The following is a 27,155-nucleotide window of genomic DNA, read 5'->3' on the forward strand; positions in this document are numbered from 1 at the left end:
GGAGAATTGCGCGAGAGAGAACTTCTTTGTCTAATCCAACGTATCGCCTGCCGCGCCATTACTTCGTTATCTCATCTTCGACAAGTGAGCTGGAGTACTCACCTTGATCCTCGGAGTCCTCCTGCTTGCAGGGATCGCCACCGAGAGGTAGTTCGCCACCGTGGCCGACGGCCTGGTCGCCGGGACCACCCGGGCCAATGTTGTGGGTCCCGAGGTGAGCGCCGCGTACGGCCGAATCGTGATGGTGATGGTGGGCACTACCGTCCTCGTCCTCGTCTTCCGATCCCGAGCCCATCAGCGAGTCTCCGCCTGCCGACAGGTTGGACGGTTCTGCTCGTGAACGGACGCGAGACACCGGCCTTTTTAATAACATCGACCAACGAACCGCCGATTTCGAAAAATAACGATTCGCGACTCGCTCACTTGCACAGAAGCGAAACGAAGTGCCTTAAGCGCCGTCAACGAGGTACTTTGAATCTTTCAAGTTGTATGTACATTGTACAGTTATAAACAAATGAGAAGCTAACTTGCCAGAATGGCCGGAAAAAAGTTATTTCCAATTTCATTTGCTAATTGAAAATGTATTTTTTTTTTTTTTTTTAATACCGCTTCTGTGCAATTGCGAAATAGTTCGAAATCAGCGATTGAATTTTTAGCGAATATGCAGAAATAAATTACAAGTTATCGTGGTATGGATATTATTAATGTTCAAAGTAGCACGATTTAAGTAAGTTTTTAATTGATTTGAAACTGTCGCTTGAAAGAAAAATGATTACGCTTTCCGATGGCAAGGAATCTGTCAAAAAAGAATCGATTATATATTCATGGTTGATATCATGGTCGACATTGATATTTACGTGTAGCACAATTAAATATAAACTACTTGCACGTATTGACGCAATTGTTCTGTAATTTATCAAGAGAAATAGTTGCATTGTCGCAATAAATGACGCAGCGTTCGAAAACTTTAGGAAATACATTCGAACAATCACGTACTCTTTTTTCGGTGTAATTTAATCGGTGCAGCTATATCTCGATTGTAAAGTATCGTGGCTGCGAGGGACAAGTATCGACTTTTAAAAGTCGGCTTTTGCCTTCTAGATTTAATGGCGGCGTTGCGCACGAAATACTCCAGACGCAATATATTTTACGGCGGGAACCGCCGAAAAAATGGTGTCTCCGGATATTAATCGTCTCCTACGAGCATAATTACCGTGCTCTCGTCTTGCGCCGTGCCGAGGGAGAGAGAGAGAGAGAGGGAGAGAGAGAGAGAGAACGATGGCCGCGCGGATTCGACAACCGGCAAATGGCCGAGCCGGATGGCAGAGATTAATGTTGAAAAAGTGTCGGGCATCAAGACGGTCGTGTCGCTTAATCATCGGCCCGAAATCATCCTGAAGGCTCGCGTCAACATTCTGCCCCCAGTTGCGCGTCGAATTCGGTTCTCCACGCGATGAAGATTTCGTGCTCCATACCTGCCTCTATTGTTCCCGCCAGTTATATCGATAATCAGTAGTCGAGGACGATGATAAAAAAATAATCGACGGCGTGCAAGTTATTTATAATAAACCTAGTGCACACAACTTGACTAAATACAGATCTATTTAATGAACTCGCATATAAGTCATGCTAAGAGAACGCTTTCTTATTTTACTTTTATTTTTCAGCAACATTTTTATTTTATTATTTGTATAAATAAGAAATTTTCTTTGTTACTTTACTCCCTACCGTCTCGCTTTTTACTCTCTATTTTCGTTTCTATTTAATAGCTAATCCTTTTCCGCGAAATTTCTGTTTGTAGAGCCTCGGAACCGCCTCCGAAAAATCATGGAATCCTTCCGCGAAGGCAGCCTCTCGACGTTGACATTTGACGCGCGGCTTACAGATTCGTTCCTGCATCCGCAGGTATGCGCCTCAAGATCGCCTCGTGACGCCGACAACAACAACGTCGACGGCGATGACGACGACGCTTCACGCGAAACTCATCGACAGCGAGTCGGCGGCGGCGGGCCGAATCGGCCGCGGCCGAGGCGTAAATCATTTCGCGGCGCTCTCCCGCGCTCTCGGCGGCTGTCCCACGACATTGTCTCACGTACGGCGAGCACACAACGGGGCCCGTCGGGCTTCGGGGCCCCCGAGATCCCCGGGAGAAAAAGGCGGCCGGGCGAAGGAGAGAGAGAAGAAAACGGGTTGTCGGTGCGTTTTGCGGTTTCGGCAACGTCGGCAACGGGAACGACAAAAGGTTCGCCCCCTGCCTAACGACCTTTCGGTTTTCGTTTCACGGCTTATATACGAGTGGGGCCCTCGTGAAACCGAGCCGACCCGCGCGCCGTCTCTCTCTCTCTCGCGCTCGTCATCTCCATTTCTCTCTCTATCTCCCTTCTCGGCCGGTGGTTCACGGTGGCATACGCGCCACGCTGTTTTCACAGCTTGCCGCTTTCTCTCTTTCTCGGGGTAGAAACTCCCGTGAAAAACCTGCCGTCCCCGCCCCTCCCCCTCGTCCCGCCGACCCGCCGGTCCCTCCCTTTTTTTTTTTTTAAGCTGATCCTGACTCCGTAAAATCCGTGGCGGCGTGCGCGTTGAACTGTGACCCCCTCGAGCCTCGCCTGCTCGAAAAAATAAATCCCGAAATTCTCGAGCCACTCGAGAAATGGGTCCCGTCGGTCTTTGTAGGAATTCTCCAATTTGAAAGGATATCCTCGTATACGATATTAACACCGTGTGTAACATAATGTTGATATTTTTGATAATTCTCTCTTGAGACACTCTTCATATTTCGTTTTAGGAAAGCATCCAAATAGTTTTTGCCACACGCGCGGGATATCTCTGCCGCTTCAATCGGCACCGAAGCGTCTTTCCTCATTGGCGGCTTTCCGGTTCTTCGATAATTCTGGCAGAACATATCGAGATCGGGACGACGCCGACGGGCATCTCGACTTCGAGATCGGCGAGCCGCGCGATAATTTACGACGGCCGCTCTTTCTCGCGAGCGGCGGATAAAATTATTTATCGGCGACGGGAACAGAAACGACGGAGGCGATCGTAAAACGCGCGAGATCGGACGGCGGACCCGACGGGAAGACAAGGGAAAGGAGGGGTCGAGCGAGGAGGAGCGCTGTCGCGATAATACGCCCTACCCCTCTCCGGACAGCGGCGCCGCGCCGCGTTCCGGTGACAGCGGTGCCGGAGATCGATATAATGGAAGGCGATTGTGCGTTGACTTTGTTTGGGCACCGAGCCGAGCGTGTGCCAAACGCGATTTCGCGCGAATTTTCGAGCCCGCGATCGATCGCCGCGTGCCGCTGACAGCCACGTGCCACGTCGAAATCGCGGCGTAGCAGAGCTCGCGCGACATATTTAGGCCGTGCCGTTCAAGACCGAAACTTTAATACGCTTTTAATACATTGATGTTTCCAAACTATTCGCTTTTTCAACTCGATTATATTTTATTGATGGAAAAAAAGAGATTTCGTTTATGGCTGTTACTCCTCGACAGCTTCGAAGCTTCGAAAAGTATAATTGCGACATATAAGCGACATAATTGCAACATTAGAAATTTTATTCGGATTTTGTCATAATTTTATAAATGTGTTCCTATTACGGTATACTATTACTATTATATTTTAATAATTGTATAATTTTGATTCTTCGAAGCTTTTAACCCCTATTTCCTCCAACCCGCCCTTCCGTGTCCCACGAGTTTCTAACACTCGTTTGTTGCGGAAAACAAATGATCGTGACAAACAATTTGTTTGTTCGTGAGTTATAATTTTTTAAATAAAACGAGTCGTAACGTGTGTTTGTCAACATATAATTGTTGTAAAAAAATATTTAAATAAATGATTTCCAAATGTTATTTACATTGATTTTTAGTCGAAGGTACAAAGATATTACAATAATTTTTGGAGAATTTTTCAAAGCTATTAACATTTTGAAAAACACGTCTGACTTGAAAGTGCATGGTTGGAGGATTAAAGGGGCGGAAAAAAACGTTGGAGGAAATAGGGTTAATGTCGAAGCTTCGAAGAGTTTCTTCGAATATCGAGGCCTTCGAAGCAAATCACCAGCCCTAATTTCGCCTTAGACAGATAACTTTGACATCTCGGAATAATCATAACGTCAACTAATTCTTTTTACGATTTATAATATCATATTTTATAATATCAAGTAACTTTTTGGCAGCATTATGGTTTGTCAAAGCATCGGTATGAACAAATATTCATACTCGATATATATCTATATCAATAAATATCCATACCCGATAATATCCATATTATGTATAACTATATATACGTTCAACTTAATGAATAAAATAAATAATATAACTGTCGAATTCTTTATAAAAGCTGGATATTCCTAAAATATCGCAATCATATTATCGATCAGCAGCAATTAGAAATATCGTGAGATTAATCTCGATATCGATTGGCAAGATAAGTACAGACAAACATGTCCGTGCACGGAGACCACGTGGATTCTCGGGATATCGCTTAAATTTAAATCCCGCGACGAATCGATCTCCGTATAAACGAAGAGGACAGTGTACACAGACGAACTGTGATACTTCGAAGTGCCTGCTTATTTTCGTAGACTAACTTTACTTTCTCGATTTTGTTTGCCGTTTCAATCGTATAGAATTATTTATTAACTCCGCTGTCGATATAATGGCAGAACCTAATTATTTGACGTCGCTATGCAATTTAATCTCGCGCGCGAGTTAGGCGCGAATTCATTATGCAATCTTAACTTCGTTTCATTGCCCTTTCGGCGCAGGATTTACGTGTAAATAAAGTACGATAATATGACCGCGTCGAGATAACGTTGTTACGCGAGGTGGCTAAATGATGGAAGGGGGGGTAAGTTTTGGCGGCTCACCGTGATGACCGTGCACATGATGCGTGTCCGGCAGCGGTTTGCCCGACAGGTAGTCCTGCTTGCAGACAAACTTGTTGTCGTCCAGGACGTAGAGCTCTTCGCCGGTGCTCATCTGCTTCCGACACACCAGGCAGGTGAAGCAATTCAGGTGGAAAACCTTGTCCCTCGCTTTCCTCACAAGGTCCTGCGGGTTTATCCCTTGGAGGCAGCCGCCGCACTTGGTGCCGTATCGCCTACAAGCACATAATACAGATTTATCGCTGGTGAGCCGATGAAAGGACGGATAATGAGCGCGTGGGTGTCCCCCGAAGAGCTTGTTCTTCCACCGTGAGGAAATACAAGTTTCCGTTGTAAAAAAAAAGTTTTTTTAGACTTAATTCTCTTAGACTTTAAACATAAAAATCGATATTGATCGATTGTCGCGAGTGTTGCGAACCGAGACTGGCGACGCGTGTGTTAATAAAAATATAAAATTGCGCGCCAGATTAACCGTGAGACCGAAACGTCGCTTGTCCGGTGTCAGCTGCGAGTTCGCGTCACGGCGGAGTTTCCGCGGGGGAGGGAAATTTCCGTATTTCTAAAAACTCCAGCTAGACTATAATCCTATTTAATTTTCCAATTTTTCTCCCAAACTTATCCAAGTACGACACGCTTCGCGAGATTGTTAAGGAGAAGGTTGGTATTAAGCGTATAAAAGGTACCGAAGGAAGTTAATCATAAGTGTACCTCCGATTCAGCAATTTTTTCGCACTTGCCTTCTTTTTCGCGAAGGCATGCGCCCGATCCCGCGACGTTGTAATTTCGTCGTGTGGCGCGTTAACGCGAAACCCCTAATCATTAAACCCGCGCAAGTATCGCCACGCAACGTGTTATTATCACACGTACGACGCGCGGCTCTCGATAATTTTTCCATCGGGGGTGCCATGGATCATATTTCTCAGCTCGATAACAGGCCTTTCACGGAAAATAGCGAGAGGCGCGAGATTTTTTTTTAATCCGCAATTTACACCGCGAAACTCTCCGAAGCGTTGTTACACCCCAAAATTATTTCGACGTCGCGTCGTCCGCGGGATGGGTTGGCGCACGCCTCGCTCGATAAATGCCCGCGCGACTGCTCGGAGTTGACCGTATAGAACGGTCTGTACTCATAGAATGTGAAAGTTACAAGTTCTGTTTGTAACTCAGTCGGACCGCAAATGTCGATGAAAGAAATACAGCGCTTTTAAAGAGATGGCGGTTTAATGTTCCGATCCAGGCATAAAGAGCCGAGGCCCTACCGTGTCGTAAAAACGCACCGCCGCGCCGCGCCGGTCCGCCCGATATTTTTTTTCTTCCTCGCCGAATCGTTAAGCGCCTTGCTTTTTTCAGACGCCTTACTGATCTCTCGTTAAACGTTCTTCCACTTCGTCGTTGCGTCATCGAAAACTTAAATCATCCGAGTGTTACCACCGACTGTTGTGCAAAGGAGTCTCTCGAGAGAGTCGCAAAATTATGTTATAAACTGAAAAATCATATATTGTAAAATTAAAATATAAAATTAATAAATAAAATTGAATACACTAATCAAAAAATGGTGAAAATAAAGAAAATTATATAAAATAGAATATTAGGCCGTTTTTGTACGTGTGTGTTGTCAAAATAAAATTCTAAATTAAATTAAATTTAGTGAAATTACATATATTAATTAAAATTATATAGTTATTAAAAATATAACTGTATATAAAATATCAAAATTATAAGATTAAATTAAAGGACAGGCAAATTTCGCAACTTTTCCGGTCGACGCGTTTCTAAATCGAACCGGAACAATCGTCAAGTCAATATAGGTATATATCTGCGACTGTATCATTACGGTGGCAGAAGCTACATTCTTCTAACTGGCAATCCGGATCGATCTAACTATAGCAATCACGCAATTAATTATAGCAATTAGCCGGGGCCCTTAGGGCTGGTGTGTTCCGAGGAGCGGACGTCTCAATCGATCCTCCTCCCCATCGTCGTTATGCCAACAATAAACAAGTTAAACGCGGATGGCAGATCGCCGGAGAGATCACGGAATCGGTCGCTTATTAGCAATTTCGGTAGGGCGATACTTATCGACCTGCAGCTTTCGAGCTACTTTGTAATCTACGCCATTAACAGCATCAATCAAAGGAGCTGAGATTGAAAATCACAAGAGTTAAGTATTATCTCGCACAAATATAAGAATCTTAAAATCCTCCTCTAAATCCTCTTATACTCACTTTTTATTATTACCATAATTTTTTTTCTTTCGCATAGTTATATTTTATTTTATTATATTTGATATTGTTATATGTATGTTATATTTCCGTTTAACCGTAAAAAATATTTTTTTTTTTATTATCATTTGTGATTCTGATTTTAAATCCACAATCTTTTGTAAATTTAATTTTACTATGTTGCACAAATGGCCACTGACATTTCAACGCCAGCAGTTTCTCACAATCGCTAGTGTGCAAACGTTTAAAATGTATAATGCATCTGGAAAAAAAGGAATAAGGAAACAAATGCAAAACCACGCGTGCCGATATTAATTGCAATTTTTTTTTTAAACTCGGATTCTCATTCAGCGGCGTTATTATCGCGCAATCGACCATAAAAAGTACGCGCTACGCGTAAAGCACGTATAATAGAAATAGGAGGTGCAACACCACGCCGCGCCGGGGAGCCGTGACCCGGACGCCGCTTGAGAGTCATTGTTAGCCTAATTGTTCTCGGTGTACCTGACGGTCACGGCGCGTTCGCGCCTAGGCGCGGTGTGCATCGACGTTTTGAGCGTTTGAGCGCACAATAAATCCCGCGGAATCTCCCTTTATTGACTGCTGCCGGTGTGCCGTATCAAGTGACCCAATTCGCCGCGCTTTATTACCAAGTGGACGCGACGCGTGACGTCCGACGCGGAATGCAAGTGCGGGGCGTCTCGCGACGTGCCGCCGCCGCCGCCGCCGTCATCGTCGAGGGAAAGAGAGAAAAAAATAGAAGAGAAACCGCTCGTCGCGCGCGACGACGTTACATCGGTTACATTTACGCTCCGTATTTACCTACGATCGCGACGCCGTTAATCGATATTAACGAATTCACGAACCGCGTGAATTGTTGATGCTCCGTAAACCGTTCCACTAATTACTAATACTCTAATCCTGTGGAATGTCACATTTTCAAACTCAACTCCGAAAATCACAATACACGTGTGATTTAAATTAATAGCAAGACTTTCATCTCGCGTGGGGGAGAAAAGGAAGTCAAAAGTAAGTCAACGGAGGGAGAATAAAAATTTTTGTAACTCGTCAATAGGAAAATCGTGTGTGACATATTGACTGCTAAAGCGACATCGGATGACTAATTTGCCTTTAACGAAAAATTTTAGTTTAGAATCGGGATTGAATGCGCTATATAATAAACAATAAATTAAACTACGGCTGCTAAACAATTAATTAGAACGTTTCGCGAATGACGAATTGTGACAGCTGAATAAACGCTAAATACGAGCGTGTCCCTCGTTCTTTTTCCCGCGTATTACGTTCACACGCATGCGATCCTTAATGAGTTTTCCCCGCGGATTCGTCGCGATATTAATTATTGCGCCGCCGCGTCTCTCGTAATTTGACACCATCGCCATTTAACAGACGGATGGATCTCGAATACGGCGTGAAGCCATTGACGGATCGGCGATTATTCATCGCGCTCGTCGCGCACAGTCCCAAGAACTTGACGCAACGCGCAGCTTCTTTCTCTATAATCCGCCTCGCATACTAGTGAGCGTTCCTGCGAGGTTTCCCACCGCACGCAGCCTTTAACCGCCTCTGAAATATTTTACGTCTCGCGGTTGACGTGCATCTCGCGAAAGGAAGAATGAGAATGAAAAAGGAAAAAAGAGAGAGAGGGAGGGAGAGAGAGAAAGAAAGAGAGAGAGAGAAAGTCGCGCGCGGAAAACGCGCCGTGTATCTCAAAGAGATACGGCTCTCTCTTTCTCTTGTCTAGGTGGAGCCCGGTTGCTCGCGCACGGCCGGTGAATATCAAAGGTTGCTTGCACGTGTCCGCAACACAACATTGTGTTCGCGTATTGCGCCGGGACTTGCCTATACGTCGGGGCTTCGTCGTCCATCGTGCGCTCGGGCACTCGCAACTCTCTCCACTCGTGGGCAAGATGGATATCTCTCGTAAAAGTACGCATTCGAACGCTGATCGAGATTACCTCTCATAAAGACGCACATATACAGATGTAATGAGTAAATGTGAGACGAGGAAAGCGTCGCTTTGATTATAGCGCCTTAAGCTTCCTTTAATTTGTACCCCATAGAGTGTATCAATCACGAACAAAAGAAAGAAATCGAAGGGAGAAAAGTGCTTCCCCTCTTTCTCTTTCTTTCATGAAGCGAGAAAAGAATTATTCTTTTAAAATTGCGTCACCCCGTGAACAATACAAATGCAAAACAAATCGCTGTACGGCGTTATCGGCGCAGGAGCGACGCGATTTTACGACGCAAAGGTCTTACGACCCACATCCACCTCCGCAGGAAATAGCGGTACGCAAAAAGTCGCTAATTATCATCATCGTTGCATAATACTTTTCGCCATCCGTATTCGCGTTCGAACGAAGTTTCGAACCAGTCCTCGCGATCCCGAGTGAACAACCGGCGCCATTCATCAATAAGTGCCACCGTTCAATTAGAAATGTTTACTACTTTTGGCATCGACATTCTGAATTCCGATTTTGACAATTATAGGAAATGTGAGACAATACTACTACTGAAGGTTCGAATGTTCAGTGTTGGTCCGCAACATTGACACTGAATGTAACCGAAATTCAACTTGAACAAAACTTTGAAGGATAAAACTCGGTTTTAAAGTTACTTTTGTCATCTAAAAACGTAGTTTCTACTTTAAAAAAATTATCTCAAACTAGAAGAATCATGCGTTTAAGAATAAAGAATTCCTGCATAAAACTCGGTTTTAAAGTTACTTTTGTCATCTAAAAACGTAGTTTCTACTTTAAAAAAAATTATCTTATCAAACTAGAAGAATCATGCGTTTAAGAATAAAGAATTCCTGCATCCATTTCCTGGCGAATTTACTGGTGGACTTCTTCAGAAATCGATCTCGCGATCGTGATCCGTCAATAGCGATCCCGTTTGGATCGATAACGAGAACGGACAGTTTTTCCACGGCAGAAGCCAAGGGAGTGCCTCTTATCGATCAACTCGGACGTCGGATCGCGCGTGATTGCGAGATGCCGCTCCGGCGAGAGCGTCCTGTAATCAGCCGGCCGGCGCGCTTTTTCTCACCGAACTATCCATCAAGCTGTCCGAATTAACGCTCACGGTCCGGACAACGAAACTATCATCACGGAAGCTGCGCCCGAGGTGATCTCTCGGAGGTGCTCTCTCGACGACGGGAATAACGACGAGGACGGGGGACAATGACGGCCATCATTACGTCCACAGCTCGGTCTAATTACAGGGATTATTTAATTGATCATAGTAATTAGTCGCGACCGTGTCGACTTCTGCAGGTGCAGCTGCGCCTGTCGCCGCACCCCGAGGGGACATCCCTATATACTGAATCGTTGTCCCCCTTCTTTCTTTTCTCTCTCCCAGGAGAAGACAGGTCCGTCTTCGTCGGGAAGAAGAGAAAAAAAAAGGAAAGTCCCAGAAGAAGAAGGCAGGCCGTAAAAATCATTAATAGAAAGGCTAAAGGCTTACGTGGTCCCACGCGTGTACGCCGAGAAGGGAGAAGAACGAAACTCGGGGGGGCGGGAAAGGGTGGCAGCGGGACCAAGGGGGGAGGGGGGAATCGAGAGGCTCCCTTAAGGAGAGCGTAAAGAGCCGCGTCTGGAATTCCGGCGTGGAGCAAGAAATATAGGACAGGCGGGCCCCGGACGGGAAAAAAGAAAAGGGGTGGGCCCGGGGCGCGATTTGCCACGGACCCGAGAGAACGGGTACGCGCGCGTGTGTCCGTGTGATATCGCGGACAGACGGACGAACGGACGAAACGGTACGCCATGAACGATCCCGGGACGGATGTTGTGTGCGGAGCAGGCCCCCCTTGTTATTCGCCTCTCCTCGCGCAACGCGGGGAATTATTTCGATCGGAGTCACGAAAGGGGCGCAGCAGGTACCCGACGGATGCACTTTGCTCTCGAAAACGATATTAAAGGGTACCATTTAATTGACCAATAATTTTATGAAACATTAATTTCAGAGCGCGACACTTTTATATCAATTTATTTGCTTGATCGAAATGACGTTTTATGTAACGATCGGGCTAGATAACAAAGTGTAAGTACTAAATATAAATACTATCGCGCCGTGTCATTTAAAATCTGGATAATTCGTATACCCGTTACCGAGAGCTTTTGACCAGCAATTATTGATTATTTTTGGTTTTCCATGTTTTATTTTATATGATACCGAGAGATAGGCAAAAGAGAAAGAGTGATTTCTGCAATTTATATTATCTGCAATTATATTCCCGATATACAAATATTATAGAAATATAATCTTTTTCATTACATAAATAATCGTTCTCTCTTTCTCTTTCAGTTAATCAGTTTACACTCTCTATACTTAATTAAGAGAGAAACTCACGCTGAAATAAGACAGAAAGTACTGTACTATAAAGATAGCTTAAATTTTAAATCTCAACACTCCACTTTAATTTTACAAAATTCGCTAAACGGAAGAATACACTGCCTAGAAATCAAGTCACTCGAGGTCCTTAGCAATTCCCACTGTCCAAAACATAATGCCTCTCGTGCCTCCTTAATACGCCGTGTCCTTATTCTTCTTTTCTCCTTTTTTTTTAATCGCGCGATACAACCGTGTGAAGATTAGCTCTGTCGCAGACAAGCCGTTTAACTCGGTGGGGCGCGGCGGTTCGAACGCAACGCGGAACCCAAAATAAACGGTTCGCAGCGTGCGTTGCGCGACGCTACGCGGATAATCTTCTGCAAATACAAGAGCGCGGAGAAATAAAAGCGTGGTTAGCGGGCAGTGCATACATAACGCGCGGGACCGGCGGCGGGACATTTCGCCGCGCCGCGCCGCGGGCACCGATATTTCAAGATACGATATTTCTCGTTTTTCTTCCTTCCATTTTCTTTTTTTCCCCTCGTTTTCCCTTTCCCTCCCTCCCTCCTTTTCCCCCTTTAATCTCCCTTCGGCGGACGCTATCTAACGTACGACAGCAGCAGCGGGAAAGAGGGATCACCGGGGGGGACAGCGTGATATAAATTTGCTCGACAACGCGGAACAGACAAGTAACCCTGCCACGTGTAAAGTAAGATCCTTCCTCTCTTTCTTTTTCTTGCTCTTTCTCTTCTCCCCTTTTTCCACAATTCTTATTATCCCGGCTTATATAATTGGTACGTGCGTTCCTTCTTTCAACTATTTATTACTACATGTTCTTTAAATCTTTTTTCTTTTGCCTTTGTCTGACGATCTTAATAGACCATCGCTGCGGTTTTCCACAAAGATCGCCGTGCTTCTTACGTTACGCAATTTAGATATGCATGAATCTTATTAACCTTTATCAAACTTCTATCACGAACCCGTGCGTTGTCGCCTTGAGTCAAGCTTTAAGACAAAGTCGCACGCTTGCAATTATATTAAGTTGTCAGCTACATTGTACTTACTTAGTACATAATCCTCCTTAACGCGGATTTAATCCCGGGGTGAAATAAATCTCACTATCTATTTATACTCATTATCTTAGATGCTTACGCTTAATTCGCTCGTTTAATCCGCTCATTATTATATAATTTGTAGAATTACATAATTTTCTGTAAGCCGAGAGAAATATTATTTTTACCCTTTTTTTACGCGTTATTATATTTACTATTTATTATACCTATACATTTTCCCATCGTTTTTTCATCATTCGACTCTATAAGTTCAGAAGGACAACACTCTGAAATATTAAAGGAATTTCATGCGACTTCTTGGCGATTAGATATCCCAACGTCGCTTCTGTGCTGAAATGTTAACAAATCAGCGCGATATTTTCCGGTCTCCGACGATTTTCTACCACCGATAATCTCGCGTCGATATCCTCGCGACACCGGGGAATATTCGTCGCGCGAGCGAACTCTAATTAACTGCATCCAATTAGCGTGCGGCGCTCTTCCGCGGCAGTTCTCTTCTTCGGGAAGTGTTTCCCGTAATCGCGGCCACGGGGTTCAAAGTAATGCCGACACCTACGCTTAAAGCGACCGTAGCTCACCGTTGAATTTTCGCCAGCTGAACCACGCGAGATAAACTCGCGTACCTGCTTATCGCGCGATCGTGTCTCCTGCTTCGGCATCGCGCGGATATTAATCCGTGGAGATATCGGCGATTGTGACTACAATCGCACGTCAAAGAACTTAACAACGCCGCACAATTGCGTGTAAAAAAAAGGTGGAAAATAAAAAGAGATTGTTTATTTGCCGTACAGATCTGGTTTCTACAAATAAGAGCGCTATCTTGCTTCGGAACGAAGATAATGTCATTCAAACGGTACGAACAGGTTTGGAGAGTAGCTTCCTCCGTATTAGCAAAAGTTACGGAAGAATGTATTTACAACTGTACATTCGCTTTCTGGAGAAGACAAAAAAATGAATTAAACGTCGCTTCATCAAATAAAATTGTGTGAATTTCTCGTTCTCTTATAGCTCACAAAATTTATTTATATCTCGCGGGTGCCTCAATATTAATACGACTTCGAGATAAATGTGAGATTAATTAATTAACTCTCTAACTATATACTGTTAGAGAGCTATAGAGATCTAAATAAAACAAGAGGAACATAATAAATTGCATTAGTTGTACACAGATAAGAGTGACAAAATAAAACATTAGCGCGCGCGCGGAAGCGTCATTCATGTAACAGCATCCCTAAAATTCTCACCGGACGTAATTCGCGTTTCTCGTCTGTTTGCACGCATAAAAATGCCTCGCATTCATACATAATCTCTCCACCGTCAACAGTGGTACAGCGAAATGTGGGCTCGTGTGTCTCGTTTTAACGGGGCGCGTAACGCGGTGAAAAAAAACGGGGGGGAGAAAGAAACGAGGGCCTCCGCATAAAATTCAAGAGGCGGAGGCGATAAAGGGTCGCCCTGAATTTAGGCCATTCCTCTTTCCTTGCCTTCCCGCCTTCGTATAATCGCCTTTTCTTTTCTTTCCCTCTTTTTCTTCTTTTTTTTTCTTCTCGGTGTCGTCCACCGTCGTGTCTCTCTATCTCTCTCGGCATATAATCGCGGTAACGGATTGCATTTAGCTTTATTGTGGTCCTGTCAATTATATATCATTATTCCACCGTTTTTCAACCGGCTTGTTATCGGAGCATAGTAAATGGATTCAAATCGTTCCGTCGGTCTCCTCTCTTCGATTCCACTACCTTTCTCTCTCTCTCTATCTTCACCGCGACTTCACTTCGCCGCATCGCCAAGCCTGTCGTCTCCGCTGCGATTATATAGTATTACTTAAACGTTACTTCGCCTCTTGAGAATTTGTTACCGGGACATTCCGACTGGATGCAAGTGTCTCTCCTACGCCGCTTTTTCCTGCACCTCGTAAAAATGCGATTGGTACCATCAGACCAGCTGTCGCCGACGCTCTTTACAGCTACTAAAACCGCTATAACTTTTCTAGTTGGGAGCCTATTACCGGATTTAGTATCAGATTAGCTCCCCCGCAAGAATCTAACAATGTCTCGCTCCTTGTTGTATAATTATCTAAATTACGCGCTTCTCCCCCCCCCCCCATCCCTCGAAGCGATGGGACAATACCGAGAACAACTCAATCTTATTCGTATACGCGTGATTAATCATCCTCTCGGCTGTTTATAAATGAGCATCAGCGCGATTCTTGTTAATCGCGAATAAGACGGCCCGGCGTGACGCAAGAGAGTCGGTAGTTGGTAAAAAAAAAACGTTCACGGGCGCACACACAAGCGGGGTATATACGCATCGCGATGCTATTGCCGGGCCTTCCTGGAAGGGAAACGGGGCCCCGGAGAGCTGCACCTTCCCTTCCCTTCCTCCTGCCGCGCCTATGTTCCAAGCCAACCCTGCGACCCGCGCCGGCCCCGTCACGCCCAACAAACTTCTCCTACGACTCGTAGCGGGCGTCACGCCGCATTTATAATGTTTCCACGTTCGAGTTTCGATGGGTCCACTCCCGCGGAGCCGAGACTGCCGAGAGTCGAGAGTGGAAGGACAATGGGGCCTGCCACGTCGGCGCCCTTTGCCATGAAAAGCCTCGGCGACGCGCGTGATCCTTCAATTATTCGACGAAATATCGATGTATCCACGATCATGATTTAATATTAACAGAAGCGAGAGAATTTGGAGAGAAATAATTCTTGTAAGGAAGATATGAGAAGAGATTTTTTGTCCATAAATTATTTCATTCCCAGTGAATAAAACAAACTCTATGTGAACAAAATAATTTCTCATAAATAAAAGAATTAAAGTGAAAAACAATTGAGTATTGGCGAATAAAAGTTTGCGCGAAAAGCGACGAGGTTTTTACGTTTCTTTGATTCACCGCAAAATAATATTCAAGGGAAAAGTACCTACTTTTCGTCGTCCCCGTTCCATTTGCATACATTGCAGAGAGCTGTTGCGAGATCACGACGATTCGCACGCGTACAGCGTGTCGCGATCGGCAAAGAAAGAAAAAAATAAAGACGGATTCGCGGGAAGTCGCGCCTCAAGTTGCATCCCACCGTGTTATTTAGCACCCTCGTAAAACATTAATATCGCCTGCGCAATATTTCCGTCGGTTACCCGTCGACGCCGTTACGTAAAGTAACTTCGTGTCCTCGAGGCACAAACCGGACCCGCGAGTACCCCGGAGTACTTTTCATTCAATCGACATACGCGCTGATATGCGCGCGCCGCGCGCCGGCTTCGTTAGCGGAAAAATATATGTTAATTGCGAGCGCGCGGCGTCGCGCACAGCGTAACATTGTAACGCACGTAACGATCCGTGTAACGATCGAGGCAATCATCGGCAACACGCCGACGATGATACCGTCGGCATATCAATGAATTATCAACGACGAGTCCGCGGCTCTCTATTTATTTCTGTCGCGGAGCCACGTCGAGCTCGATAATATCTTACCTAAATTAGATTGACAACCAGATTACGTCAAGAGTTGACGAGCTAATACAGATAAGTTTAAGGAAACGTCATTCAATTAAAGTGATTAAAAAATTTTAATTCAATTAACGCACGAAAGTCCTGCGTGTTAAAGAGTTCGCCGATCAGGGAAAATTGAATAAGATAATACCGAAAATAATCAAGAATTATACATACACATTGTTATCTGAATTTTTGTAAAAATGTATAATTAGGTCAGTTATTGTTCAGAAAAAATTTTTTCTGTTTAAACAATTGAAAAGAATGATATCAATAAGACGCAACGAAAAGGAACTAAAGTATAATAGCTTTCTCGGGGATCGTAAAGGCCGTCGCACACAAAATTGCATAGGCTGGATAAGCATAGCATAAGACCGCTGGACCAATGAGCATCTTATGTAAATTATGGTGACATTATATATATGCTGGATGCTTATTGGTTTAGCGGTCTTATGCTACGCTTGTGCTAAGCTGTGCATTTTGTGTGCGATGGCCTTAACAGTTCACATCGCGGACACTGCAATTGTAGCTTCATCCTAAATAACCCGACGATGGATGGGGGATACCGTTAACGAAGCGCGGCGATAAATCTACGAAATCTGAAGAAGAGGCTGAAAATCCAATATGAATGGCATAATTTAACGCTTTCATAAATAGTCAAGACTGACTTGCCGAGTGCCACAGGTAGAAATCGATAACGTCCGTGAAGCAGCGCCGTCTTGCGCAACCCTGTCGTCGGCCATTGAATTATTCATTCATTAATTTTCGGTAGCTGTCCGCGCCGGAGGATCAGCGAGCGAACGAGCGACACTCGCTCATCTCTCCGTGCAGACTAGTCCCGAAGCGTCGCCGGTCGCCGGTCGCCGGTCGCGCACGGATGACGTAGTACGAGGGGTCCGCCGGTAATGTTTTCATCAGCGTTTCGGCCGTTCAGGAATGGCGGACCGTATTTTAAGACAATAATTTTCGCCGCGGTCGATGGCCCGCCGTCGCGCGGCGCGGCGCGGCGCGGCGGCGTCGAAACGGGGACATCGGCCCTTTTGATCGTGCCCGAAGGGGCCCGTCGAGGGCCACGCCACGGGGCCATTATCGACCTTTAAGGACCTTGCTGCGACTCGTGGAGACCGGTTACCATAACCGCACGTATAACCGCTCGCTACGCCGGGAGGAGGACCTCCCGGAGGTGTTATAGAATTCCCTCGGGCCCCGGCCGAACGTATTTTTCCGTGCTCTTCGTCGGTTTTTACCGTCCTTGGGCGTCCTGCTCTCACACCCCGACGGGTGTTCATTAAATAAACCTGACTCTCAGTGATTCGATCAACCCATTCGAATTAGAATCTCGTATATGGCGGAGGCGAGGAGACGAATGTGGGGAGAAGAGGAGAGAGGGAGATTCCGTCGAGATCTCAACTAAACATTTTCGCATATTAAGGCTCCTGGGTAGTCACCGCGGCCATATTGGATTCTTACTATCGAGGCGAGGAAAACACCTAATTTTAAGTTGCGGTATTTTCCGAAATAAAAAAACATTTCAATAAAAAATCACGACAGATCATTTCAGCACACTTCAAAAATTGACCGGATACTATCCTTTTCCCTCGACAATAACCAAACAGCCATAAAACAAAGCCTAAACATACGGAAAACAAGCCGTTTGACGACTATCGAAAGGAGTGGTGAATGTTCCTTCCGCATATATATTTCTTGCAAATCTTACCATATGGTCAATTTTACGAGTTTCACGAATACGTTAAACGTTAGAGCACAAGTACAGAGCAAATAATAAAGAAATATACCGCAACTTAAAATAAGGTTGTCAACATGTCACAAGACAGAATTCTCCATTGGAGAGACTGAGAGGAGAGAGTTCTTATTTCTGCCGCGACGGTACGGCGCTACCGTCAACGCAGAGTTCTCGGCTCAGGGACCAGGAGCCTTAACCCTATTTCATCCAACGTTTTTTTCGCCCCAATAATCCTCCAACCATGCACTTTCGAGTCCCACGTGTTTTTTATAATGTTAATAGTTTTGAAAAATTCCCCCAAAATTATTATAATATCTTTGTACCTTCGACTAAAAATCAATGTAAAGAAAATTTGGAAATCATTTATTTAAATATTTTTTTACAACAATTATATGTTGACAAACACACGTTACGACTCGTTTTACTTAAAAAATCATAACTCACGAACAAATTGACGAAGCTTAATAAACCAAAACGCAAATTAAAGCTAAAAGTAGTGCAAATGAGAAAAAAAATATGAGATAATTATTAATTAAATAGGAATACTTAATTTCGTCGCCGCAAATTTGGTAATTTTTTAATGGTACAGAAGGACTTTAAGGACTTAAAGAATGCTAGAAAAAGAATTTCTGAATAAGAAAAGGCGAATTTGAAGTGTGACAGATATTTTTTATGTAAAAAAAAGTAATTTTTTATAATCGTAGCTTCTCCCCACCTCTTCCACCTGCCTCTGAGCCATAATAGACCTCTGTGGAATGTTAAATTTTTTTTTAACGACAAAAATATTTTAAATACGCGTAAATTATACACAAAAATACATTTTTATCGAAAAAAAAAAATGCTCATTTACCTTTCACACAACACTGACGTAATCCTCCAACCATGCACTTTCGTGTCCCACCGAGATTTTGATTGTTCGCCGTTTCGAGAGTAAATGAGCTAGGACTTTGAAATTTTTACCTGAGGTTCCCTGCCACAATAACTTTTTTTAGGAGTGGGGGGATTATCTGACGATCATTTGTTTTCCGGAACAAACGACTGTTAGAAACTTGTGGTACACGAAAGGGCTGGTTGGATGAAATAGGGTTAAAACGAATATCTGCCTCTATTTTAAGGTGACTTCGAGTGAACTTTGATTAACTTAAGCGGCGATTAACTTGTCAAGAAATGCTCGCAATATTTTGTTAATATAGATAGAATTATTAATTTTTTTTTTGTTTAATGTATGAAAGAGAAGATTGGATTAGAAACGACGAATTATGTAGTTAGAAAATTTATTAATTATTCATCAATTAAGTTAATCGAAAACCCTTAAGTAGAATATATCGCGACTGTCGTTTTAACCGCGGTTCTAAATCGTTCCTGCATCATATTGCATATAGATTAAACGCGTGATTTGCGTTATTAATTTACACGATGCGCTCAATTATCTGATTTTAACTTACAAATCACGCCAGCTTCCGTCGGCGATCGGTCGACGAATCGGTCGGGAAGACGCGCGGGGAATCCCGCGTCCTGCATTCGCGACGCTTTTTCCACCGCAGTGATGAATTTTTCCACCGCAGCGATGAATTTTTCGATCGGCTGATGAATTTTTCATCGGGCCGGGGAGATGCAAAGTAGCTGCCTCGTAATGTATACAACACGTTCGTTATACATTCGTACACGCTCGCGTACATACGTACGTATATCGGAGGCGCTCCTCCACCTCCTCCTCCTCCTCCTCCACCACCGACCCCCGCCCTCGCTACCATTCCGCGCTACAGCGCGGTTCCCGCCGGTCACAAAGAGGATCGTTCATCACTTCCAGAAGTCACGAAAGAAGCGAGTGTACCTCTCCTCTCCGCGGGACCGCGTCCGGGAATGCGGCGATTTTGTGTTTGCAAACGATCCGCGCGGCCCGGCTACCGCAGAAAAGTACCGGCCGCGAAATTGAATTCGCCACAGCGGCGCGGTGCGGCGAACTCGCCATTTTTCGCCTTGACTAATCGATACGGTGATATCATAGTTCGCCACCCACGTGGAACGGCAAGGACCGTAGGATGCGACAGATCTATGGCGACGTGGTGCCGCGAATAATGAAGACCGGTTGCGGCGGACGTCGACTTTTTTTTTAGTTATAAGCGACTGAGACAACTAATTATATTTCGTTACGATCTACCGTAACGATAATTTGCAGCATCATCTCGATCGATTTAAATTCAAGTTCAAACTGAGCTTTCAAAGACAAATTATAAATAATAATGGCACTGACAATAATTTGCAATTAAGTATGAAATACACATAATAAGGAACCGTAATAATTCGTGACAACGTTACGATGCTCGTTACGAATGTGTTAAGTACTTTTATAAATTTCTACAAAATTATGAAATGCACGAAAGGATGGCGAGGTTTGAAAGGAATAGTCCGCAGTCGGCGATACGAAATTGCTTGCCACACGATGTATCGAGCTATTATTCCTTCGCTAATTTTACAGCGCGAGATGGCCGTACAGGAATAAAGCAACCGCCGAAAACGACGTCGAAAGCAATTTACTCTACGGGTGTCTGAATTAATCATCGGCCATGCTGCCGAGCCGTTTAAATCGCCTCTATGCGCGACGATCATTAATTCAAATCACTAGGTTGAACTACTTTTCCTTCCGGCGAACTTCCGACAACACGAGAGAGAGAGAGAGAAGCTTAAGAACCTCTCCCGAGGTTCTGTGATTTCGACTTCTGACTTATAAAAGCAAGCCGCTCGTAATCCGCGTTTCGAATATTCCCTCGCGCTTTCGCTTTTCGACGAATCGTGTCGCATGTAAGATTCACCGGAAACTCGTCAGCGTGCACTCCTCATATTTTTCCGAGATACGCAAAAACGAAAACACGCGTCGCGCAGCTAGTTTACATGTCTCGACGCTCGCTTCACAACAGCGTCAGCGTATCTAATGCATCGCTCAAGCGAAAAAATAGTCGATTTTTAACTCGCCGTTACTAAAAAAGAACTTAAAGCTCAGCTAAGTTATAGGAGTCACAATAAAATTTTTTAAAATACTTAAAATTAAGTTTGGTCCCCGAAACCAAGTTATACCAATAAAAATGGTTGAGTTCAAAATTTGTTAAAAAATTTTTTTTATTACACTGACAGAGTAAATGTGAAAATAATACTATGTCTATAGTATCCGGGATTTGTCATACCCCCGCCTTAGTAACGCCGGGTTAAGGTCAGGCCGAGCGAAACGGCGCGGCGCCCGCGTTGTTCGACGAGAAAACGCCAAGGCCTACTCTCCGTGAGGGATCCCTTTTTCTCGAATCGCGCCGATCCGTCGCTTAATCACGCAAAAACACCGACGGCCGATCTTTCCCGCGTGATTCATCGCCGATAGATCGCAAACGGGAAGAAGATGGTCGGTTCGCACCGGGAAAGGTGCGCGGAATGGCGAGAAACTCGACAACGCGAACTTTCGCGGTAGTCCGAGAGAAAACTGGAAGACGGGAAATGAGAGGCTACTTTGAAATTTTTATCATTTTGTATCATAAATACATTGTAATATAAATCGGCGTAAATTTTTAAGAAGTATTTCTGACCGTAGCACAGTACACGAAGAGATTTTTCTCTTAGAATTTACCCTGAAATCATGGTAGTTGTGGGACAACATGTATCTATACCAAGAATTTTATGCGAGCTATTCTGATTAATATCTACCATAATAAAAAGTATTAATATCTATTGCATTAAAATATAAAATATGTTTGATTAATTTTACTAAAATATATCTAGAAAATTTCAATAATTTTTCAAAATTTACCAATCTGCTTGGTAATTTTTATCACGTTGTTTGTAAAATGTCTTTTGTATATTTCAAAAATTCCTTGGTTGCCTGCAAGTTGTCCCAAGTTTATAGTAAATTTAAAGGTAAAATATAACAAAAAATTCTCTCCGTGTAGCAATGAGAGAATAGTCACGTAGTCGATCTATATTCAGCCTATATGATATCGACCGTATCTATATTGATCGATGCATATGTACATGCAGATCATGAACGTGAGCTCTAATTAGATGTGCGACATTTAATAATGCCGCTCAATAATAATAATTTCCTATTTATGGTAATGATTAATCAATTTCTATAATCGTCAGTCATTTGCATGGATCACCTTAAGGAGTGTTGGCGTTTTGCAAATGCTCCTCAAATGAAAAGATAATTCTATTAAGTGTCAATTAATCTTTTCTCCGCAATGTCAATAATTTTTCTGTATCAGAAAATTGTACGTTGCACAACGATTCAATCGTTAATAAACGATTGTATTACCAAATTTGACGTGTTTGATTTGATAATACTGATATAACGCTGTCATATTTTATTCTAAAATAAACTAGCTCTGGATACTGGGGTTAAGTCAGAAGAATCTTTCCACGTGAGGATTGGAAGCGCGCGCGCACACATAGACGGCCGCGTACCTGAAGAAGTCGTTCCTGCAGAAGAGCTTCGCCTCCCTGGAGAAGCACTTGTCTTGCAACGCGGCTCTGCAGTCGAAGCAGCGCACGCACTCGACGTGCCATGCACGATCCAAAACGTTCAGCAGGTACTGATCCATTATCGGTTTCTCGCATCCTGCACATGACAGGAGCATCGCCAGACCGCGTCTCCCTGTTGAAATTAAAAGAGAACACATTACGCACCTCCGTCACTTCGGGCTCCGCGATCTTACGGACATGACGTTCAGCCCCGCCAGTACAAGTACAAGCTCGCTCAATACCTCCCTCTTTAAACTACCTGCTTCTCTCTCTCTTTTTTCTCTCTCTCTCTTTTTTTTCCCGTCCTTCAAGGATGAAATGCGCAAATCTTTTTGCGCTTCGTCAAACGGCTCGATCTGATACATGTACAATTTCGAAAATTTCAATTGAAATTTGATGAAATATTAACGCACGCGGGATTATTAATGCACGCGCGCGGCGGACACAAACGTTACGTCACTGGTTCCGGGCAAAGCTTAAATTAATATTGGTTCTGCACGCAATGCTGAACATTTCGCGCTGTAAATATATGCGCTACGCATTCCGCGTAACGCAACAAACCCGGCTTTACGCGATTTAATGTAATCGCGGGTGCATCGCGAGATTCAAATCGCGGCTAGTAACGTTTCAGTTTATACTCGAGAATATTCTCTCTTTCTTTTCCATTTCGAATAACATCACAATTCTGTTTTCCCAGTGCTGAAAGAATGAAATATATCGCCGGCGCGGCGCTCGCAAAACGTTAAATCCTTCTTTCGCGAAACACACACGCGTATATTTATTTATAAATACTAATTTCCGGGCGCTCGTTTCGGAGCGCCCGTCGAGTAATTATCACAATGGAAATTTGATCGGAATTATGCGCGAAATTATCCGCAATGAGTCGAATTAAAATCACATGCAGATACGCAAAGTAAGCGCGCGTGGCGATGATTTGTTATATGAAAAAAAAAGGGGGGAGATGGCTTATTAATCGCGTTGGGAGCATCGATCGAACGAAATGTTCGGAGCCTTTCGAGCGTGGCGCGCGTTTTATTTAGAAAGAAGATTAAGCGCTTTCATTGTAAGAGCGCGCGTGCATAACGAGGCGTGCATTGTGCTCGACTTTTTTGTATATTCGACGGTTAAATCGCCGTACGATCTGGTTGACACAATCCGGACCGGTGTAAAAATGCAACAATGCGACATAATCGCCGTACTAATCACGTAAAGCGGCAACTAATCCGATTTGCGGAAAAAATCCCTGTTTTTATTGAGCTGATAAGATTGATGACGAAAGTCGCGTGCGCTCCTTTCAAGTTTCGCAGATTCTTTAATGAATTTGGGGCTGGCGGATTTCTTCGAGGAATCTTGACAACATATCGCGCACTTTCTGCAAATTACATTAATCCTAAACGATCTGGTGTTATTTTCCTCCCTTCTCGACGCTACTGAGAATTGAATGTAATTACGTTTCTTTTTTCTCCGCAATCAAAATTTAACTCGAAATATGTAATTTTTGAACAAAGAAAAATAGAAAGAGTTGGCAATTGCAGATGTTCGTGCGATAATCCACTAAAGTGTTGCAAACAACAGAATGTGCATATCATTTCTTAACCTAGTACAAATATTGCTAAACGTAAATTATAAACCATAAATTTTTGAATCTGGATAATCTTAATTACAATTACTACATCAAGAGCAACATTTGACATTGCGAGGATAACTGCGTTAGCTGGCATGAACCTAACTTTTGTATCCCAATTTAGATCTTTCTAAAAACAATATTTTATTTTATTCATATTTTATTATCGTTGTATGAACATTACCTTGTATATGAATAATTGTCGAAAAATCAAAGTTAAACGACATCTTGGTTTACCCAAGATGTGAATGTATTTTATAAATATATTTGATTTAAAGATTACAGTCGTAAAATATATTTTTAGTTTGTAACTGTATTTTATAAACACATTTGATTTAAACGGCCGTAAAATATATTTATACTTTAGTTAGAAATAAATCGTTAATGATTGAAAATTAACATTGACGATCGACGACTGTCAATGAAAAATTCGATAAACAAGAGTTTCGTTAAACGAGTCTTTAAATTCATCGAGGGAGAGCGCACATTTTTCCGCTGCAACCCTGTATGCACATCATTCATTGTTAATATAACCGTAACGATTAAACATATCAAAAATTAGCGCTAACTGAGGTTTCAATTACTACCGGGCATCGCTCAGTAATTTAAGCACGGCAATTTGAACAATGTAAAATATCGCGGTTAAAATGTTTGCGTTACGATCGTCGAACGGTCCAGCTGAAATTTCTCACTGCTTTAGACTGCGCGGCGTTGCGATTGCCTAGCTATAACGACGCTCCCTTCTAATTCGCAAGAAAGACGAGGCGGGAGGAAAGGGAGCATTTCGAGCGTCGCGACGGGATACCGTGACCATAAATCTCGCGGCACTTAAACAAAAAGCCGCGGATTATTGCATCGATGAATTTAACGATCGCACTTCGGCATTTATAGTTGCGCGATCTTTCATCTGGCTAATTTCGCGGCCGCTTTTTCGCGCGCCTCTCGCGACCGGGCCCCAGGACAGCGAATAATTATAATTCGTCGTTAATTAACATTTGCGAACGAGACTGCTCTTTCGCCCTTTGCTCCTTCTCCTCCTTTCTGCCTCTCTCTCTCTCTCTCTCTCTCTCTCTCTCTCTCTCTCTCTCTCTCTCTCTCTCTCTCCATTTTTTCTCTTTTTCTTTCGCCCTACCATTATCCCTTTTCCTTTTCTTCCCTCCGTTCGCCCTCTCGCCGTTTTTATCGCCATCATTGAGACCCACGGAATTCACCCTCCTCTTCCTTTTTTTCCGCGGTTTCCGCCAATGGGCGGAGTCCCTCTGCCTGGCTGGCAGGGTTGTCAACCTAGCAACCCTCCTCCCACCCTTAAGATCTGACCTTGCGCATCTCATCCCTCTCGCGGAAGGGCGAGAAAGGCGAGGGTGGTAGAACGGCATCGACGGCGACGTAGTCCGTGAACGTTCGCAAGTTAACTTCGAAATCGTAAACTATTCCGCGTAATCGACTCGCATGCGACCCGCCGTTAATGCCCGAAGCTATCTCTTGACTTGATACAACAAAAATGGATCACCTGGATGGATAGCGCGAATCTTAATATTAACGAAAAGAATTTAAAGTCACTTAATTTTAATCAACGAATAATTTCACCATTGTTGTTTTTGAAATTTCTTTCTCTCAAGTTATTCCATAAAGTTTTCAAAAGTGATTTGTATTCTCTTAATAGAGAATACAAAGGCCGAACTACAAAGGGAATAGCTATTCCCTATTTATAGGTCTAGACCTATTGATATCTTTGTTGAGCGAATAGTTGGATGCGTAATATATTTTGTACTCCTTGGAAATTAATTTGCTGAATACATTTTATATGCATAGATATTAAACCTTCAAAATTGTATCATTACTGGACATGACAGGAAAAAATCGAGATAGATGAATTTGGCGCATAATGATCGTATAAAATTCTAATACAGGAATTAAGATTGTTAAAAATATACGTTTCCAGATTAATGACGTATATTTAACATGAAGCTCGAGTTGATTTGTTTTAAATCGTTGCGGCGATTATAGTCATTTAAAGTTAAGTTTTGCAAAAAGAAATTATGGCCGTACGTTATTCAAGCGTTAAATTATTATCTAATCACGAAATCAATAACATAAATTAAGGTAACACGTTTAGAAGCTAATCTCGCGTATAAGTACCACGTAGAATTCCGATATTATCGCGTAACGACTTAAATGCTTGAATAACGGTCTCAACGAATATAAGACATACAGGGTGTTCACGTATCACATCAATGCCGATTAAAGTTAACTGCTCAAACGGCACTGTCCTCGGCAGAGACATTAGAAAACACTTAAAATAATCCTCAATAATTTTCTCTCCTTTGATACGTAAATAATGCCTTAATTTCACGCGTATAAATTTCAAGAGAATAATAATCGTAAATTCTTTTACTCCTCTTTTTTACGTTATTGCGAGAAAAAATATGTGTAAAATTATTCTCGGCTTTATCAAAATATTTATCTAATCTATTTAGGCATTTATCGAAATGTCTGTCACTTATGTGATTGCCTACCCCAGTTAGAAAATAACTTATGATTCCCTAGTCGGAAAAAGTAAGAGACAGGAAACCGTAGAAAGACCTAGTTAGTTGAATCGCATAAACCAGATTAGGATTAACGGGACGTGAGACAAAAATCCTGTTGATCCAGCGACATCGGATTGCTTAATCCGATTTTTTCCGGCTGGACGTCATTGCTCGCGTCATGCCGGATCTTGTTTTGTTCCGTCGGAGGAGACTTTATCAAGACGTCTTTATCATAAATGCCAGAGCAATGACGAGAGAATAATACATATGATAAAAGAACCGAAATCTTTAATATAATATTAATAATCAGAACATTAAAAAAAATGCTATTCAAAGATAGTTTGTATCATTTGTTTAAATGTAAAATATGAAATAATGGACTCGATACCAAAAACAGCATGACAGTCCAATGATAAGACGCACCGCGGAGTAGAAAAAAGTATCGACAAAAATTTAAAACATATTATTCGAGGAGAAGTTCTCCGTTCTATTTATATCTATATGTCATTCTTTCGCACGTGTTTAAAGATAAAATCTCGAGGTACGCTCTAACATAAATGGGAATAAAATCTTCTGACATCTTGACCGGCAATATAATTTTTAACATCATCAGATCCGAAATTAATGCTGAAGCAAGCAGAAATCGTTCCGCGAACATAATTTCTAACGTAATCGCATTCGACGGTTGCCTGACACCGTGTCTACTCTCATATACAACTCTAGCTTCATGTTAA

The 27,155-nt window shown here is 43.1% G+C and overlaps 1 protein-coding gene across 8 annotated transcripts in view; it reads right to left on the reverse strand.

The window, feature by feature from the left end:
- Lim1 (LIM homeobox 1) overlaps positions 1-27,155 on the reverse strand; it is a 48,605-nt gene that overhangs the window by 7,794 nt on the left and 13,656 nt on the right. For 6 of the 8 annotated variants that reach the window (XM_071785000.1, XM_071785004.1, XM_071785001.1 and 3 more), the window contains exons 2-4: positions 22,213-22,402; positions 4,876-5,108; positions 103-330 (exon numbers count right to left, since the gene is read on the reverse strand). In XM_071785000.1, the coding sequence (XP_071641101.1) occupies positions 103-330; positions 4,876-5,108; positions 22,213-22,385 (634 nt within the window). In that variant the 5' untranslated portion in view covers positions 22,386-22,402. Of the gene's footprint in view, positions 1-102; positions 331-4,875; positions 5,109-22,212; positions 22,443-27,155 lie in introns of those variants that run through there. The other 2 variants (XM_071785003.1, XM_071784998.1) reach the window with 2 other exon arrangements.

The sequence above is a fragment of the Temnothorax longispinosus genome, chromosome 8, assembly GCF_030848805.1.
Source record: "Temnothorax longispinosus isolate EJ_2023e chromosome 8, Tlon_JGU_v1, whole genome shotgun sequence".
Taxonomy (NCBI): Eukaryota; Metazoa; Arthropoda; class Insecta; order Hymenoptera; family Formicidae; genus Temnothorax; species Temnothorax longispinosus.